The sequence below is a fragment of the Pseudoliparis swirei genome, chromosome 7 (genome assembly GCF_029220125.1).
Source record: "Pseudoliparis swirei isolate HS2019 ecotype Mariana Trench chromosome 7, NWPU_hadal_v1, whole genome shotgun sequence".
NCBI lineage: Eukaryota > Metazoa > Chordata > Actinopteri > Perciformes > Liparidae > Pseudoliparis > Pseudoliparis swirei.
In genome coordinates this window covers 20,841,911-20,858,681 of record NC_079394.1, presented here as the reverse complement: position 1 = coordinate 20,858,681, position 16,771 = coordinate 20,841,911, and the positions used below count along the sequence as shown (strand labels likewise).

Below are 16,771 nucleotides of genomic sequence, written 5' to 3'. Positions count from 1 at the left end.
CCAAAATACTGTAGTACAGTTTATCTCAATGAGTATATTCAAATGCTGTATCTAAATCTGCCGATAGGATCGGAACATCGGGAAAGAAACAAGATCATCACGAGCGTCTAATACTAGTTTGTTTACTTTGTGTGTCGCATTGTTGTGAAACAATCAACCTATTTTAAATTCGGAGTGGTTATTCAATGTACAATGGGAATTTAAGAAAGTGTGCAAATAAAGAATACGATACAATACGAATAATTTCATTCATCATGGCGCTAATATCCTCAGGACCAATTTCGGAAGAGCAAACAGGCATTTAGAGAAGCTCTTTTCTCAATGATATGCTGAGGATTACCGACGGGACATCGGAGGGAAGCATGCCTCATCTGCTGGTCATTGCTTTTTATGGTGCTGGATGTTGCAAAGGAGATGAAGGGAACAGAGGGAGGTGAAGAATGCAGAGTTTAGACAGAGATGGCAACTAAGCCCCGACAGCAAGAGATAGCCTTAATCTGCACTCTGTGCATGCATGTGGATCAGCGTTTGATCTGCCTGGAATAATAATGTATGTGACACTCTCCATGTAACTGTGTGTCATGTGTGTGATATGTTCACACATGCAGACATGTGTACTTGTATTTGTGCACTACATCACAGCCCCCCCCCCCCCCCCAGCACACAAGGGCAGATGTCAGGGATTACTGTTGGGTTCTGCCTTGATGACCCGACCACAGTTCATGTTCAAGTCAGCAGAGCAGGGGGATATACAGCAGGACATCTAGAGATACTTCATGTTGATACAAAGGTATTTACATTCAAACAAACACATTTTAACGAGGGAGTACACACTTTGGATTACATAAATAATGTCAAATGTGATGCTGGTTTGCCTTCCACTGACTGCAAGGCCACTTGTCATGTTTATACAGTTTATACAGCAAGCGTGCGCGAGAGAAGGATTAGAGGAAGATGAAAGAGCCAAGACACACTCCTCATCTGACTCGTATGCACAAGATGACAGCTCCATTCAAATTGTACTTAAAAAAATATTTGAGTTTATTAAAATCACAAGTAGAAATATTATTAATGCTTATTTTGAAATAATCGATATTATAAATAAGAAAAATAACTCAAAGTGGCTCTTGAATTTATTTCTGTAAAAGGCCTGCTGGGGACCGGACTTTCGACAACTCAGTACAATTGTTTTTCTGCTTAACAGTTCCGCAGTGTAATCTCTGCTTGTGATACATATTTACTAAATGACTATGTTTCCAAAATGGAAAGCATCCTAAGGAAGAATAACTTGTTTTGCCCAGAAAACTTAATTAAATTTCCTGCTTGCAAATCAAAACATTTTTGTTTTATTTCTAGTGTTGGTGAAAGGTTTCCGAAGTGTTTTCATTTATTACATTCCACTCTAGTTTGTTTGTTAGGAGTGCATGTGTCTCATCTTCAGAGTTCCAACTATTTGTATCTTTCTCTCTGTTTCACTCAACACCATCGGGATGAATGACCTTGTCTGGGTGGAAAACACATCAGTGGTCTGGCATTCACAGAGCAAATGAGGTCACTATTCCACAAGTCAATTAGTCAATTAGTATTGAACAAACTAGTAGCGCTGATGCTTATGTCCTGGCTACTCTGTTATAGCTAGCTTTTGGCGCCCAGTGGAAAATACGCTAATTATTCTTGAGTGGTGCTGGCCATGTGACCAGGACTGTGTCCTCGGACACATAAGCCATGTTGGAGATCAATATTTTACAATTGAGGGAAATAATGTACAGAGCAGCAGGAGGTTTGTCGGCTGGGATTGGACGAGTGTATACATTTGAGCATTCTCACGAAAGTGCAGAAATTAATGGGAAAATATGTATTCCGATATCTCTGAATAACTTTCAAGTTGACTCCAGCCGTCTATATTCGTTTGCACTCTGCCTTCCTCTGGAATCTAACAGCCGATCCTCAGCCTCCCATGTGAACACACGGCCAATGTCTCCATCTAGTGGATGAATCATGGTGCTGCACTTATCTTTAAGGTATTGGCTTTTGACAGCTGGTTATAATAGATCAATGGGTTATAGTTTTCTTTGAATGGATACATGTATAGAATTATGCTTTTTTTTCTTTTTTCTAATAAAATACAAACACACCTGTATGGAAATGTAATTAATATCTATAGTAAATTAAAAGAGTTTTGAAGTTCTGGTATGATTTTCAGTCTTTGATACCATTCCTTGACTTGAAAGGCCCTTGACTTTCTCTTAAACGTGCTTTTTCTTTTCACTGTATGTGGATTGTGGGCTTTGTTGCTATAATCACTCCAAATCATGTGTGGATGGAAAACACTTCATTCATTGCTAACCATGCTTTACTAAAACTAGACTGTGTACCTGTCCCTCTGGTTGCAGGCGCTGGTATTAGGAGGGAGGTGCAGCAGCATGTGGAGCAGAGACATAGGATTTAAGCAGGACATTATGCATATGGTATTAGAGCTTTAAAGCTCACGGTTAATGCATGTCTTAAGCCTCTTTACTAACTCTCTGGGTTTCTGTTCACCACCATATTGGAAATCTGGGTTATAGATCATACAGTGTGGAAAAAGCATGCAATAACACGCTGTCCATTAAGTTGAATGCATTTCAGTTTATAACAAACAGCCACAGTGAAAATCTAGATGTATCAATCAATCTCTTTCCCTAGTTGCCTCTACCTCTCCCACTGTAAAGGATTGCAATTAATCTGATGCTTTTTTTTATTTTGAGAAGTGATAGATTAACTTGATCGTTGATTAATATAGTATGTAAAGAGTATGGTGGTAAAGATCAACCTCAATAACAATCCATTACAATCCATTGTACTGTGGTCTTTTTATATTCACACGTACTCTTAGAAATGTATTCCTAAAAACTTTTTAAATGGACACAGCAATAGTTACATCTGCAGTATGATATGAAACAAATGCTCCATATCACAGTAAAACCTACATGCACAAATGTTTTTAGGCTCCATGTTTACTGCAAAATCTGGACAAGAAATCATTCAAATTCACCAGAATGCAGAACATATTTTCTTTTCACCTAGAACAACAGCAAACACATCACACGGAGGTGCAGAGGCTTTTCCTCAGCCATTCCTGCACAAGCTCCCGTAGCCAGACTGAGACCCCCTGGGGAGCAGAAGACGAGGACTAAATCCTAACAGAGGTTTATATCTGTGATTTTACACTGCTGTACCGACCTCTGACCACAGGGTTGGACTTCACATTAACCCAGAAAACTTAATAAATGGCGATGCTGAGCCATTGTGGCCCTAATAAATTAAGTAAGGGAGCAGAGGTTTTTAAGCGGCTTCATGATTTATGAGGAAAAAGTAGTTTGCTTGAATAAAGTAGATATTGTAGGGTTGGGTGGTATCCAGCTGTATACAGTGGTGTTGTCCTCCTGCTGGATTATCGACACAATGCCCGATGAAAAACATCAAATTCACATTAGAAAACCGTTTGGACCCAAGAAGGTAAACGGTGTTTAGGCTTGGCTGCAGAGTGGGTGGAGCAGGGGGTGTGGTTCAGGGAACGGTGTCGAGACCATGTCCAATTGGCCTCAGCTGGTGGTTGATTGTTTATTAGTCCCAGCTGGGGTCAATCTGTGTGTGTGTGTGTGTGTGTGTGTGTGCGTCTGTCCCCATAAAGGAGCAGCAGGGGCTGAGGAGCGATAGAGGGGCGAGCAGAAGCACAGTCTGCAGTCTCAATGAAAGACATTACCAAATAACCTTTGTGTTTGCTTCTCGGGGAGAAACCTAGCTGAGACAAACACAAACCTGTTATAAACATTTTGCTTCGCGTTATCAGTGAAATCTGTCATACTTTCCTGTCTGCTTTTTTTTACACATCTTTTCTTAATGTTTGTACTTTTGTACTTGCCAGATGAATATGATGCACATTCATAATGAGTATATAAAGTAAACTAATAATATTTGCTTTGTATTTTCTTTATAAATATATATGTATCAATTCAATTCAATTCAGTTTATTTTGTATAGCCCGATATCACAAATTTGCCTCAGAAGGCTTTACAATCTGTACACATACGACATCCCTGACCTTTGACCTCACATCGGATCAGGAAAAACTCCCAAAAAATAGAAAAAAAAACAAATTATAACAAGTGAATTAATGTGGCATGTACCTTTCACCTTAAAATGAGGATGACCTCAATATACTGGTTTCATCTCCATGAAACATCTGGATTCATTTTATTTTCATTCTCATTGTATTCTCATAATTTTGTCGTAGGCTATCCGCTATATTTTCATAGATTCTATAATTAATCAAAATGGTTGTTTTCCAGTAAGTGCCGTCATGTACACCGTTCAAAAGTTTGGGGTCACCCAGACAATTTTGTGTCTTCCATGAAAACTCACACTTTTATTTATCAAATGAATTGAACATTTCATAGAACATATAGTCAATACATTGACAAGGTTAGAAATAATGATTAATATTTGAAGTATTAATTTAGTTCTACAAACTTCAAGCTCAAAGGAAGGCCAGTTGTATAGCTTATATCACCAGCATAACTGTTTTCAGCTGTGCTAACATAATTGCACGGGTTTTCTAATCAGATATTAGTCTTCTAAGGCGATTAGCAAACACAATGTACCATTAGAACACTGGAGTGATAGTTGATGGAAATGGGCCTCTATACACCTATGGAGATATTTCATTAGAAACCAGACGTTTCCACCTAGAATAGTCATTTACCACATTAACAATGTATAGTGTATTTTTGATTAATGTTATCTTTATTGAAAAAACAGTGCTTTTCTTTGAAAAATAAAGACATTTCTAAGTGACCCCAAACTTTTGAACGGTAGTGTACATGGTACATCGAAGTAGTGTCAGAATCATGGCATCGCTAACCTCTTCTTGGTTAAACCCATTCACTGTCTTGTGAGTGACGTATGATTGATTATATGTTGCATGTAAGTGAGACTTACTGCTCAGTCAAATCTATATAATTCCATGCCTGTTATTTCAGTCCACTAGCCATGTTGCCTAATCTCAAACGGTTGCTACTCAGCTCACTGCTGACCAGCAGCCATTTCATCCATCATTCATCACCTGTTTCGCTTGGAAAATAAAGCTTTTGAGGTCAATTTAAGGTTGTGATTTATTTATTTATTCTCCTTTTGGGTGATTTATCTTGCTCGGGGCAGACGGCCCTTAATTTACATATTTCCACAAGCGCCATGAACGACTGTCAAGACTTCTCTTCATCTGACTCGTCTCTCTGGACTGAAATGCTCTTTCAGAAGTTATTTGGTAAGTATTTATTGCAGTCTAATTTTTGACAGGCAGCTGTCACAATGTACCATTTACCAACACTGTGAACATTTGTTGTTCGTGATTTTTTTTTTTTTTAATAGTGGTAAATCAAATTGTATGTTATTTAACTCACTGAATGTATTTGTTCTCACCGTAGAAGGTAAATGTAAACTTTCCAAATCTCCAACAATCATCTTTTCATCATATAACAAATGGGTACACTTGTCTTCAACTGTACGTTACATGTTGTACAGTGGATGCTCAAACCCATGTCACTCATTTACATTCACACGGTGGATTTCATTGGTGCCACAATGACCACGGACTTTCTTTCATTCTCTTCCAAAAAAAATTCAAGAAGTAAATGTGTGCAATAACTGACAGTTTATTTGGGGATTTTTTTCTGAACTAAAACTTACAACCAAGGTGTGTGCCTCATCTTATTTTCACATTGTCGTCACTTTTGTTGGAGGGGGAAACAACAATTGAGTTAAGCAAGATTAATTAGAGAAAATGCAGAACAAATAGCTGGAACCTTTACCGAATGTTAATTTTAAGTAGCACAGCTTAGGCATTGAAACTAATTTGACAATCTTGCACCGCAAATGCTGAAATAAGAGATTATCTATTTTCTCAAACAACAAAAGCTTTAGGCTGACGTCCAGAGGTTTTCTCCAGGATTTTGGCTTCCTCGTGTCAACATCAGGCTTTCATGTGACGAGTATCTGAGAGTTCCTAATGAAGGAGCATGTCAACTAAAAGGAGAGTTTATACAGAAACAAATGTAGTGTGCGGGTGAAATCTCTTCGCCCTTTAAAACTAGCAATCTTTATAAAAACTGACATCAATCAGACTGAAAATACTGAAAATACGACACAAACAATAATACGAGTGCGACAAAAACAACAGAAATCCTCTATGGCCAAAAAACCCAAATCCTCTACAAAGAAGTTTATCTCTGCTAGCTCTAGGTCAGGTTCATGAACAACTTGTGATGCCTCTTGATCCCTCGGATCACTTGGTTCTTCCAGCAATCAAATAAGGATTTACAGTAGAAAAAAAGAAAGATACGATTGGAATCGTCCAATGAAAAAAAAAAGTGTCCTTCAAAAACCTTCATCATCCATAACGCTTAAACTAACAGATTACTTGTGCTTTGTAATATCCATGGTGTTTATTTTTTTTGCCGTGTTTCAAAAGAGCAATTTACGCATCAACAAGTTGTTAATGTTAAAATAAAAACGTACAACTAAAGTTGTCTTGTGAACTTTGCACACAGGAGCAACGTGTATCTGCTCGTGGCTCAAAGTAACGTCGTTGTTCGTCTTTTCGCACGTTGGGTTTGTAGCACGTCGGCCCTGAAGAGTAAGGCCGACATGTTATTGTTTTAGTCCGTTTCGAGATGACTCATGAGCCAGGTCGTGGCGTTCGCTCCACTTGGAAATGTTGCTGAGACGCACCGTGGCGTGTTTAACGTGTGCTAGTTGGAGCAGGTGTTGATGTTCTTGCCGTCGGCAGCGTCCTCCACCAGCGCTAAGTGGTAATCAGTGGAGAGGGTGAAGTGGGACACGCAGCCCACCAGGCCTCCCCTGTACTGTCTGTTTGTGTGAAGAGCGATCTCCTTCATGCCGCCTTCAGGGAGAGAACATACACATGCGGAAATTAAAACCGCGGTTGGCTCTGCGGAGCATGACACTGGACGTGATTGTGAGTGGAAAGCACCGCGTACCAACATATAAGGGTCCGTTGATGTTGAGTTGTCTCATCTTTCCAGGGGACCTGCCGGTTTTTGCTCCGTAGTCATCCACTGTCAGCTTCCCTGACGGTCCATCCCTGAACAGATCATGAAATGGTTGATGAGTAAGCCAAATTAGCTTTTTGCATCCCCGAAGTATGTAATAAAAGAAACGACATCGGAAGTTCTTCAAGAGACGTCCTTAGATTTGTCATTTTCCACATGGATTGAACGTGAACTTGTCTCTGAATGTCCTAGAGAAGACAGCAGGTTACCAAATTCAATACTTCTACATGAAGCTGCAATAATCCATACTTATATGTTAACAAAGGATCAAATGGCTTATATGTGGTGTGAGTAAGGGGTTGATCATTGGGAGGAAAACACAATCAGTAATGCCACAACTCTGCAGTTTTCCTCAGGGAGCATCTTAGTATATTTTAGCTCATTACCTTCCGCATTGAAAATGCGGAAGGTAATGTTTTGATCGCGGTGTATTTATTTATTTATTTGTATGCGTGTTTTTCGCAAAACTCAAAAAGTATTGAACCGAATCGCATGAAATTTGGTGGGATGATTGTTTATTATCCGGGGACCAGTTGATTAGATTTTGGGATCGATCGGGTCAAAGTTCAAGGTCAAAGGTCATGAACAGGTCCAAATCTTCTTGAATCGCATGAAATTTGGTGCGATGATTGGTTATTATCCGGGGACCATTTGATTAGATGTTGGGATCAATCGGGTCAAAGGTCAAGGTCATGGAAAGGTCAACATCTTTTTTTTTACCATAGCACGATACATTTTTGTCCAATTGGCATGCAACTAATGCCAACATGTTCATAATTCAATGCCCAATCTTGTGATATGCGAAGGAATGCGCTCTACCGAGTGCCCATTCTAGTTGTTTCCTGTTTTCATTCATGACTCTCCTGACTTCCTGCGAGATGTGTACAAAAATAACGGTTTGCTAACTTGTTTGCACATACATATACAGGACTGTCTCAGAAAATTAGAATATTGTGATAAAGTTCTTTATTTTCTGTAATGCAATTAAAAAAACAAAAATGTCATGCATTCTGGATTCATTACAAATCAACTGAAATATTGCAAGCCTTTTATTCTTTTAATATTGCTGATTATGGCTTACAGCTTAAGAAAACTCTAAAATCCTATCTCATAAAATTTTAATATTTCCTCAGACCAAGTAAAAAAAAGATTTATAACAGCTGAGTGTTTGTCAAGGCTCAGGAAACCCTTGCAGGTGTTTCGAGTTAATTAGACAATTCAAGTGATTTGTTTAATACCCTACTAGTATACTTTTTCATGATATTCTAATATTTAGAGATAGGATATTTGAGTTTTCTTAAGCTGTAAGCCATAATCAGCAATAAATCAGAATAAAAGGCTTGCAATATTTCAGTTGATTTGTAATGAATCCAGAATGCATGACATTTTTGTTTTTTTAATTGCATTACAGAAAATAAAGAACTTCATCACAATATTCTAATTTTCTGAGACAGTCCTGTATATCAAATCGACAAGGAGATAATATGTCAGCTTGTTCTGCTGCCCCCGAGTGGACAAATAAAGCAAGTGGTGCATCTTTCCTTGTCTGAGTTGCCAAGTGACACAGATGTTGTGATTACCGCGGTGTCTTTTTGATGTTTTTGGATCTTACCTCACAGCTTTGACTCTGTGCCACTTTCCGTCGGTGAAAGTCCCGTTGACGGCGATGTCAGTCGTGCCGCTGCCCAGGTTATAACTAGAACAACATGGAAACCGCACAAGGAGTTGAGCTGGTTCCAAAAGGGGGGTGGGGGTTCACATTTGTACGGTACTGCCCAGATGATCATTTTCCACGTCATGGTCCTGCCCCAGACTTCAGGTCTTTTTTTAGCTCTGCCTCTACTGGGTGCTTAGCTCTCCTTGCCCTTCGGCGGGATCAGCGTCTCTCCCCATCATCCTCATCCTCTTCTTGCACTAAACTTTCTTCTCTTGCTAAAATCTGACCTTTTCCTGCTTGCCCGTGTCGTAAAAAAACGACCGGCAGGAGCAGCCATGTGGTAAGCCGACTAAAAATATGTCTAATATATATCTTTTTAGAATAGGTAGATTAACTTACACAGTTGTTACTTCGCATTGAAAATGCGGAAGGTTATGTTTTGATCGCCGTGTATTTATTTATTTATTACCTTCGCATTGAAAATGCGGAAGGTTATGTTTTGATCGCCGTGTATTTATTTATTTATTTATTTGTATGCGTGTTATTCACAAAACTCAAAAAGTATTGAACCGAATCGCATGAAATTTTGTGGGATGATTGGTTATTATCCGGGGACCAGTTGATTAGATTTTGGGATCGATCGGGTCAAAGGTCAAGGTCAAAGGTCATGAACAGGTCAAAATCTTCTTGAATCGCATGAAATTTGGTGGGATGATTGGTTATTATCCGGGGACCATTTGATTAGATTTTGGGATCAATCGGGTCAAAGGTCAAGGTCAAGGAAAGGTCAACATCTTTTTTTTACCATAGCACGATATATTTTTGTCCAATTGGCATGCAACTAATGCCAAAATGTTCATAATTCAATGCCCAATCTTGTGATATGCGAAGGTATGCGCTCTACCGAGTGCCCATTCTAGTTTATTTATTTATTTGTATGCGTGTTATTCGCATAACAAAATAAGTTTTAAACCGAATCGCATGAAATTTGGTGGGATGATTGGTTATTATCCGGGGAGCATTTGATTAGATTTTGGGATTGATCGGGTCAAAGTCATGAAAAGGTCAACATACTCTTGAATCGCATGAGATTTGGTGGGATGATTGGTTATTATCCGGGGACCATTTGATTAGATTTTGGGATCAATCGGGTCAAAGGTCAAGGTCAAGGATAGGTCAAAATCTTCTTTTTACCATAGCACGGTCAATTCTTATCCAATTGGCATGCAACTAATGCCAACATTTTCATAATTCAATGCCCAATCTTGTGATATGCGAAGGTATGCGCTCTACCAAGTGCCCATTCTAGTTTTTATTGTTTTCCTACTTTTACGCAAACCCTTACCTGAAGATTAGTGCACCCTCCTGAAGCCCAATCGACAGGAAGTCACTGTTGGGTCTCATTGGACTGTCTCCTCGCCATAGCAACAGGCCGTCCTTGGCTGTGCTCCTAAAACGCATGAACAGATTGGTCCTGGACCCAGACGCCCTGCACAAATAATGAAAAATTAAGTGATGACAACTTTTGATGTGATACTCACAAACATTATTAAATCAACATTAAAACTTTAAGATGGGAAATTGTCTCTGAATATATCAGAAACACCCTTTTCACGCTAATTTGATTCCTAACCTTTTCAGGATGTCTCTGTTGTCATATGTCAGGTAACTTCTGCCAATGAACTGCGGGATCTCAATGGATTCAGTCACAGCTGGGCAGAGAAAACATTGCATTTACTTCATAGCATCACAAGGTGGCAGCAGCTGCATGTATCTACTGCTAGAAATCTGCTTTTTAAATACATTAAAGAAAACTTACTGTTCAAACAGTAATTTCCACACTCTGATTAGTGGAAGCATTAAACACAGAGAAGGCATAGATTTGATGAAGGGGTTAGGTTGTCCAATATATCATTGTATATGCAATTACATGATGAAAGAAAACACATGTAATCCCTGAGAAGAGGAAAGATCATGCAACAGTGTTGTGTTATTACACTTTGTCATCATTCATTTCTTTACATCTGATTTTTTTTAAAGAATGTAATTTACAATTTCTGTTCTTTGTCTTTACTTCATGCACAAACCACTAAGTGTGCCGTCTAAATGTAAAGTATACCTTTTGGTTGCATTCCGCAAAAAAGATATTTACTCCTAGCTCAAAACCCTTCTTTTGCTGTGTGTAAACCACACCCTGATTTCAGTTCATATGTCATAGCAGTCCTAGTCACAGGATGTATACTGAATAAAAAAGAGCCTCAAACATGTCACTGTGCTAAAAAAAAAAATAGCCAGTTGGGTAAAAAGAGTGCTGACCGACTGACCTTTCTGGCAGTGCCTCCCATCATACCCGAGGGGGCAGTCACAATCATAGCTGTCCCACTTTGGCCTGCAGGTCCCCCCGTTGGCACAGGGACCTTCCACACATGGGTGAGCTGAATTAGCCACGTTAACTCCACCAGCAGAGCCAGTTGTGATGGGGATGGTGCGGTCGTTGAGTATCAGCTGTGGATTGAAAAGGAAAGCCACCGACAAAGAAGTGGAGGCAAGTAAAGAAAAAATAAGATACCTTTTGTTTGCGTTCAAGATGATATATGCATCACGTTTTTTTTTTTATAACAGAACCAGGTGTTGTGACTTAAATATATAGTATTTGATTATTTACTCGTTACCAGTGCTGGATTTTAAATGAATGACAAACTAATAATATTGCAACATAAAAAAGTAAAGTTTAAGTACAGGTGTTATAGATGTAGATGTGGTAATACCTTCTGAATAATTCCTGTGAAGGGCTTTATCACACCTGCTGTCCTCTTGGTTTTATCATATTCTGGTACTCCTCCAATATGAAGAGGTGAGCTGCAGTTGATCTGAGTGAAAGCTCCCTGAAGAGTAAATTAAACAGAGAGATATTAGTTCATTATGTCAGTAGCTTGTACAAAAGAAATAAAGTGAGGGTCGTTTGTATTTCAGCTAGAAGCCATCATCATGTTTTCAGACATCTTGTGTACACAGTTGAAGTTCAAGCACCAGTCAGGGAGTTGTAGTGTAGAAAGTTAGTGTGACAACAAAAAAAGCATTTTAAAAAACCACAAAAAACAAATACCTCAGCGATTCCTTCTATCGCCCTCTGACTATCCACCTGGAGGATCCCACTCTTTGCTGTGCGGGACACCCTCAGCTCATGCCAGGCGTCCAGTATGATCTTCTCTTCACTCCTGTCGCACAGATCACACACACATTACAGGCCGCACGGTTCAAATTCAAAATGAGAGACAGTTAGGGAGACAGAGAATAGCATGGAAGTGCATCTATTTCACACCTTATTGTCGCTCCTCCAGAGCCGCAGTCAAATCTGAACTCCACATATCCGTCCACGAGGTTGATAGCCAGGAAGTCTCTGCTGCCGGCGTCGTCGCTGTACAGCAGCGTCCCGTCGGGCATCGACGGCCGAAACGTCAGCTCGAACTCCATGAAGGACAGATAACTCTGAGAGGACTGAGGCCAGGGGATGACGGCGTACGAAAAGGCAGTCTCATTGAAGAGAGGGGAGGAGAGTGAGAAAGCTAAAGAGTTGGGAGAGAAGCCATGAAGAGAAAAGAGCAAGAATGAGTGACAGAAGAAAGATGTGTGCCCAGAGGGGAGAGGAGGTGTGAGAATGTATGGAAGAAGATGATGAGAAGAGAAGATCGGAGGACGACAGAGAAAGAGAAGGTTAATGTGTGAAAGCTGTTGTAACATGCAATCAATCCCTCTGCCTCAGTGCAAGATATAATTATCCTCATTCCCACCAATTTTCCTTCATATTGTATTCAACTGGTCAGTAATTACCTGAAAAGGTTTGGGTGACAATCTGTGACCATCAAGTGAAGAGAAACCACAAAAGGATTTTACTTCCGACGTTCACAGGGGTAAGAAAACGTTTACTCCTGTCAACAAGACAAGAGCGACTTCTCTTCGTGGGAACAAAGGGATGAGGAAGGTGGAGTCGACTTACTCTCTGCACAAAGTGCTCCGCTGAAGCCGAGCGGGCACAGGCAGATGAAGCCGTCGGCGCGGTTTGCAAAGCAGACGCCGCCGTTGGCGCAGCTGACCAGGTCACACACGCTGTCGCTGCACTCACCTAGTGGCGAGGAGATGTGAGGGGATTAGGGAAGACTCAAGGTTCAAGGTTGTTTTATTTGCCATCTGTGCCTAGACCAGCAGTCCAGACACATCGGAATTATTTTGCAGGGCTCCCCGAGTCAACAGAGGTACAAAACAAGCACTATAATAATAATAATAATAATAATAATTAAAAAATATATACAAAAATATTAAAAGCACACTGTACAAAAGCACACTGTACATAGGGTGGTAAAAGAATATACAGTATTAAAACTCGGCATATGTGTCTGTTTCAGTGATTTTAATATTTCTAGTTACATTATTTCTCAATAACTGGGAAAAAATGGTTCAGTGCATTATAGAAAGTATACAATACAAAGTTCAAAAAGGTGCTATTTTATAAGATAAAGAGAGCAATGACACGAGCATCAATGCAGAACAACTGCCACTTAAATTAAATTGGAGCCTACTTACTTTATAATGTTATTCATGTACAAGGTTTAAAATACAAGGTGTCATTCTGCAGGGGCTCCGAAATTATATAGCTGAGCTTCCAAGCTTGAAAGGAGAACCGGTGCATTATGGGTAACATGGGTTACCGCTGGCAGCAGTCACACTGATTGCACATACACTTCCTCACCGATGTCTGCTCCACTCAGAGCTCTGCCCAGGGGCCAAGGTCGGATGTCAGTAGCTTTGTTGTTGATAGCCAGACTTTGAATGCAGCCAAGAAAGCCCCGATTCGTCCCCGTCGCCCTGACCAGCCAATAAGCACTCGGGGATCCACCCACATACAGCGGCGAGCGGAAAGTGATCTTGGTGTACTGGCCCTGAGAGAGTGAAGAGAACAACATGTGCTTTTGTTACTGTCTTATGTGCCTTTACGACTGGAAAACACTTGACACTTTGGTCTGTGCCGGAAGGGCCTGAAAGACAATGATGTCCGCAACGCCTCTTACTAAATTCATCCACGCCACAATATTCAAATAATAAAATATAAAATCCATTTTTAAAGATGAACGATAGTTTACTGATCCACATTCATGCACAACACATCTAAATGTCCTCATTGTGGCAGTGTGCACAAACAATACAAGTCTTCATCTTGTCCTGATACGTTCTTATTGTTTGTTACCTGCGAGCGGCCAGATATGGGCGTGTCGTTGTCCATACGCAGCCAGCCGCTCATGCCGTCCCTGAAGACGGTGACCATGTGCCACTGACCGACGACAACGCGACTCTCACTGGCTATCTGAGCGGCTCCTGTGCCACAGTTAAACCTGGGGGGGAAGACAGATCCACGACTAGAGGCTCACTTTTCCAAAACAATATCATATCTATTCTCTATCTGCTTGTTCTGACACCTCAATCACAATATATTGGGACAGAGTGCAATATTCAACACACATGTGTCATGGCTGCACCGGTGAATCAAATGGGTTTACAGTATTATAGCTTTCTCCAGTGTTGTGCTTACAACTACTATAAGCTGGTTTCTACAAGTCCATCACATTTTCTGTCAGGTCTTTGTGACGGGGTGATGCTCAGGCGCAGAGAGACAGGCTGGACGCAATATAAATAACAAAAAAAGCACGCTTTAATGAGGCAAAACAGTTTACAAAAAAACAAGGTCCAAAAGGGGCAGGCAGAGGATCGTCGGTCAGGGCAGGCAGGGTCAACAGGCAGAATCAGATACGACAGACAGGACGACGGGAAAAAGACACGGAACTAGAGACGACAATCCGACAGCAGACAAGGGAAAGACTGACACAATATATAGGGGGGAAACAGGTGTACGACATCAGACAGTAACGAGACAAGAGTGGCTGAGGGCAGGTGCAGGGAATTAAACAATTAAGACAGAGAAGACACAGAGGAGACATAGGAGACACGGAACACAGGAGACACGGAACACAGGAGAAACAGAACCGGGTGTTACATTTTCTTACTGATGCTTTTGAAGACTTCATGAAAAACCTCAAAGGAAAACAGTTGTTGCTGTTTGCTGCTTTTATGACCAGCCAAACCTCGGAGTGTCTGAACCAAAAAGAGAGTCCCTGAGTTCTTCACCTGTAGTGAAGCTTGCCTCGCACCAGAGCCAAAGAGGTAAAGTCTCCGCGGCCATGTTCGTTCTCTCCACAGTACAGCAACAAGCCGTCCTCAGAGTCCGCCTGTACCACAGAGAAACGGTTTAGAACTCCTCCCCTTTTATGAAAGAGAAAAATCATTTGGGGGAGAAAAAAAACATGGTGCTTTACCTTGAACTCGAAAGAGATCTGAAAGGTCTGGAAAGAGTTTTTCAAGGGTTCAAAGGTCAGGTGAGAGTAGCCGAAGAACCTCGGAAAGTTCACAGGTACCACTGAAAAAGGGATAAAACACATTTTGGGCTGGAAGGTACATTAAACATTTAAGATCTTTGGGGGGCGGGGCTTTTTGCCTTTATAGTGACAGTCATATAAGGGGTAGAGAGAGGGGACGACATGCTAAGTGTATTGATTTAAACCTGGACCGCCAGGGTCAGGACTGGCCTTGGTACGTGAGATGCCCACGACAGCAGCCCCCCCCACACTGTTACAAAAGCTTGGACCAACCGCACTTCTCTCACCCTCAGAGCAAGTGTCCCCTCTTCGCCCGAGGTTACAGTGGCAGCGTGAGCCTCCGCCGTCGTAATCGCTGAGACAGAAGCTGTCGGGGGGGCACACGGTATCGTCGCAGGTCAGGTCGTACACGCGAGGCACCTCGCCTCTCCAGGGGGACATGGTGGGCAAAGGGACACTAAGATGGATCAGAAGAGTTAGAAAGATCCGCTTAGTGAGTCCGCACCGTGGTTTTACAAAAAGATAGCGTTTCAATGTGAAACATAGTTCTGTGTTTTTTGGGGGGAATTCAGTATATTAAGAGTCAAACAGCACGATGCACCATGTTCAGCACCATCGTTCAGAGGTAGTTTAACCAGTCGTCGATGATGTGCTGTTCATCACAACCGGAATGACAGCTTAAATTGATGTGACATTTCGCTGCTTCAATCTCCATCTATTTATAAATAGTTAAGTGGAAGAGCATGAAAACCGTAAGAGAAAGCAATCTGGAAATCAAGAAGCAAGACGAGCCGCAATGAGAATAATGATTTTCTTCTAGATACCCCTGTTTCTTCCTTCCTCAAAAGGGAAACTTCTGTAAGTGTTCAGATGTTCTCAACGAGAGGCGATAACTCTGGAAGTAGTGACATTTCATCCAAAACAGGTTACATTGAGCAAACAGAAATCAAGGTACGAGAGGTTGATCTTACCTGGTAGTGGTCAGCGGGGCAGTCGTTGTGGTGTCAATAGTGGTGCTGGGCTCTGAGGTGGTTGAGTAAATCAGATCTGTGAAATCCGGGAAGATGAGCGAGGTGGTGGAGGAAGCTGGAGGCGCAGTAACGTTGGGAGGAGCGATGGTGTTCATTCGGTAAACAACGTTGCGACCAGACGGCGGATCAGGGCGTGAACGGAGCTGCGACTTCCTGTTGTCCTGATTAATACCTGGGAATGGCTTCAACTAGGAAGAGGAGGAGGATTTACAAGATGGAATAAGCCTAACATGTTGAAGTGTTCCTGTCCTGCTGTGTGTAACAACCCACCTCCTCAATAAAGATATCATAATCGGAGTCATCAACGTCGAAGCCGTCTTCGTCTTTGATCCCTGAATCTGTGAAGTAGCGGCCGTAGTCACCGCTGCCAACTTCCGATGCACCTGTTCACGGTGTGAAGGACAACACGGTATCTTGAGTATACGTCATTTAATGTTCAAGGGCAGTTATACGAGATACATGACGGTTGTTTTGGAGTGGTTGAAGGGTTAAACAAAGGTCGTCAGCATGTCAGTAAATATTTTAAATTCATATCAGGAATTCAGATCA

The 16,771-nt window shown here is 41.2% G+C and overlaps 1 protein-coding gene across 4 annotated transcripts in view; it reads right to left on the bottom strand.

The window, feature by feature from the left end:
* Positions 1-5,669: 5,669 nt before the first annotated feature.
* Positions 5,670-16,771, bottom strand: part of LOC130196663 (pikachurin) — a 25,552-nt gene continuing 14,450 nt past the window's right edge. For 3 of the 4 annotated variants that reach the window (XM_056418968.1, XM_056418972.1, XM_056418970.1), the window contains 18 exons: positions 16,493-16,605; positions 16,163-16,410; positions 15,479-15,648; positions 15,132-15,232; positions 14,944-15,044; positions 14,009-14,153; positions 13,514-13,703; positions 12,764-12,889; positions 12,089-12,332; positions 11,873-11,984; positions 11,535-11,651; positions 11,091-11,271; positions 10,586-10,609; positions 10,400-10,478; positions 10,112-10,255; positions 8,722-8,805; positions 7,038-7,141; positions 5,670-6,940 (listed from right to left, as the gene is read on the bottom strand). In XM_056418968.1, coding sequence (XP_056274943.1) covers positions 6,789-6,940; positions 7,038-7,141; positions 8,722-8,805; positions 10,112-10,255; positions 10,400-10,478; positions 10,586-10,609; positions 11,091-11,271; positions 11,535-11,651; positions 11,873-11,984; positions 12,089-12,332; positions 12,764-12,889; positions 13,514-13,703; positions 14,009-14,153; positions 14,944-15,044; positions 15,132-15,232; positions 15,479-15,648; positions 16,163-16,410; positions 16,493-16,605 — 2,435 coding nt within the window. In that variant the 3' untranslated portion in view covers positions 5,670-6,788. The remainder of the gene's footprint in view (positions 6,941-7,037; positions 7,142-8,721; positions 8,806-10,111; positions 10,256-10,399; positions 10,479-10,585; positions 10,610-11,090; positions 11,272-11,534; positions 11,652-11,872; positions 11,985-12,088; positions 12,333-12,763; positions 12,890-13,513; positions 13,704-14,008; positions 14,154-14,943; positions 15,045-15,131; positions 15,233-15,478; positions 15,649-16,162; positions 16,411-16,492; positions 16,606-16,771) is intronic. The other variant, XM_056418969.1, reaches the window with a different exon arrangement.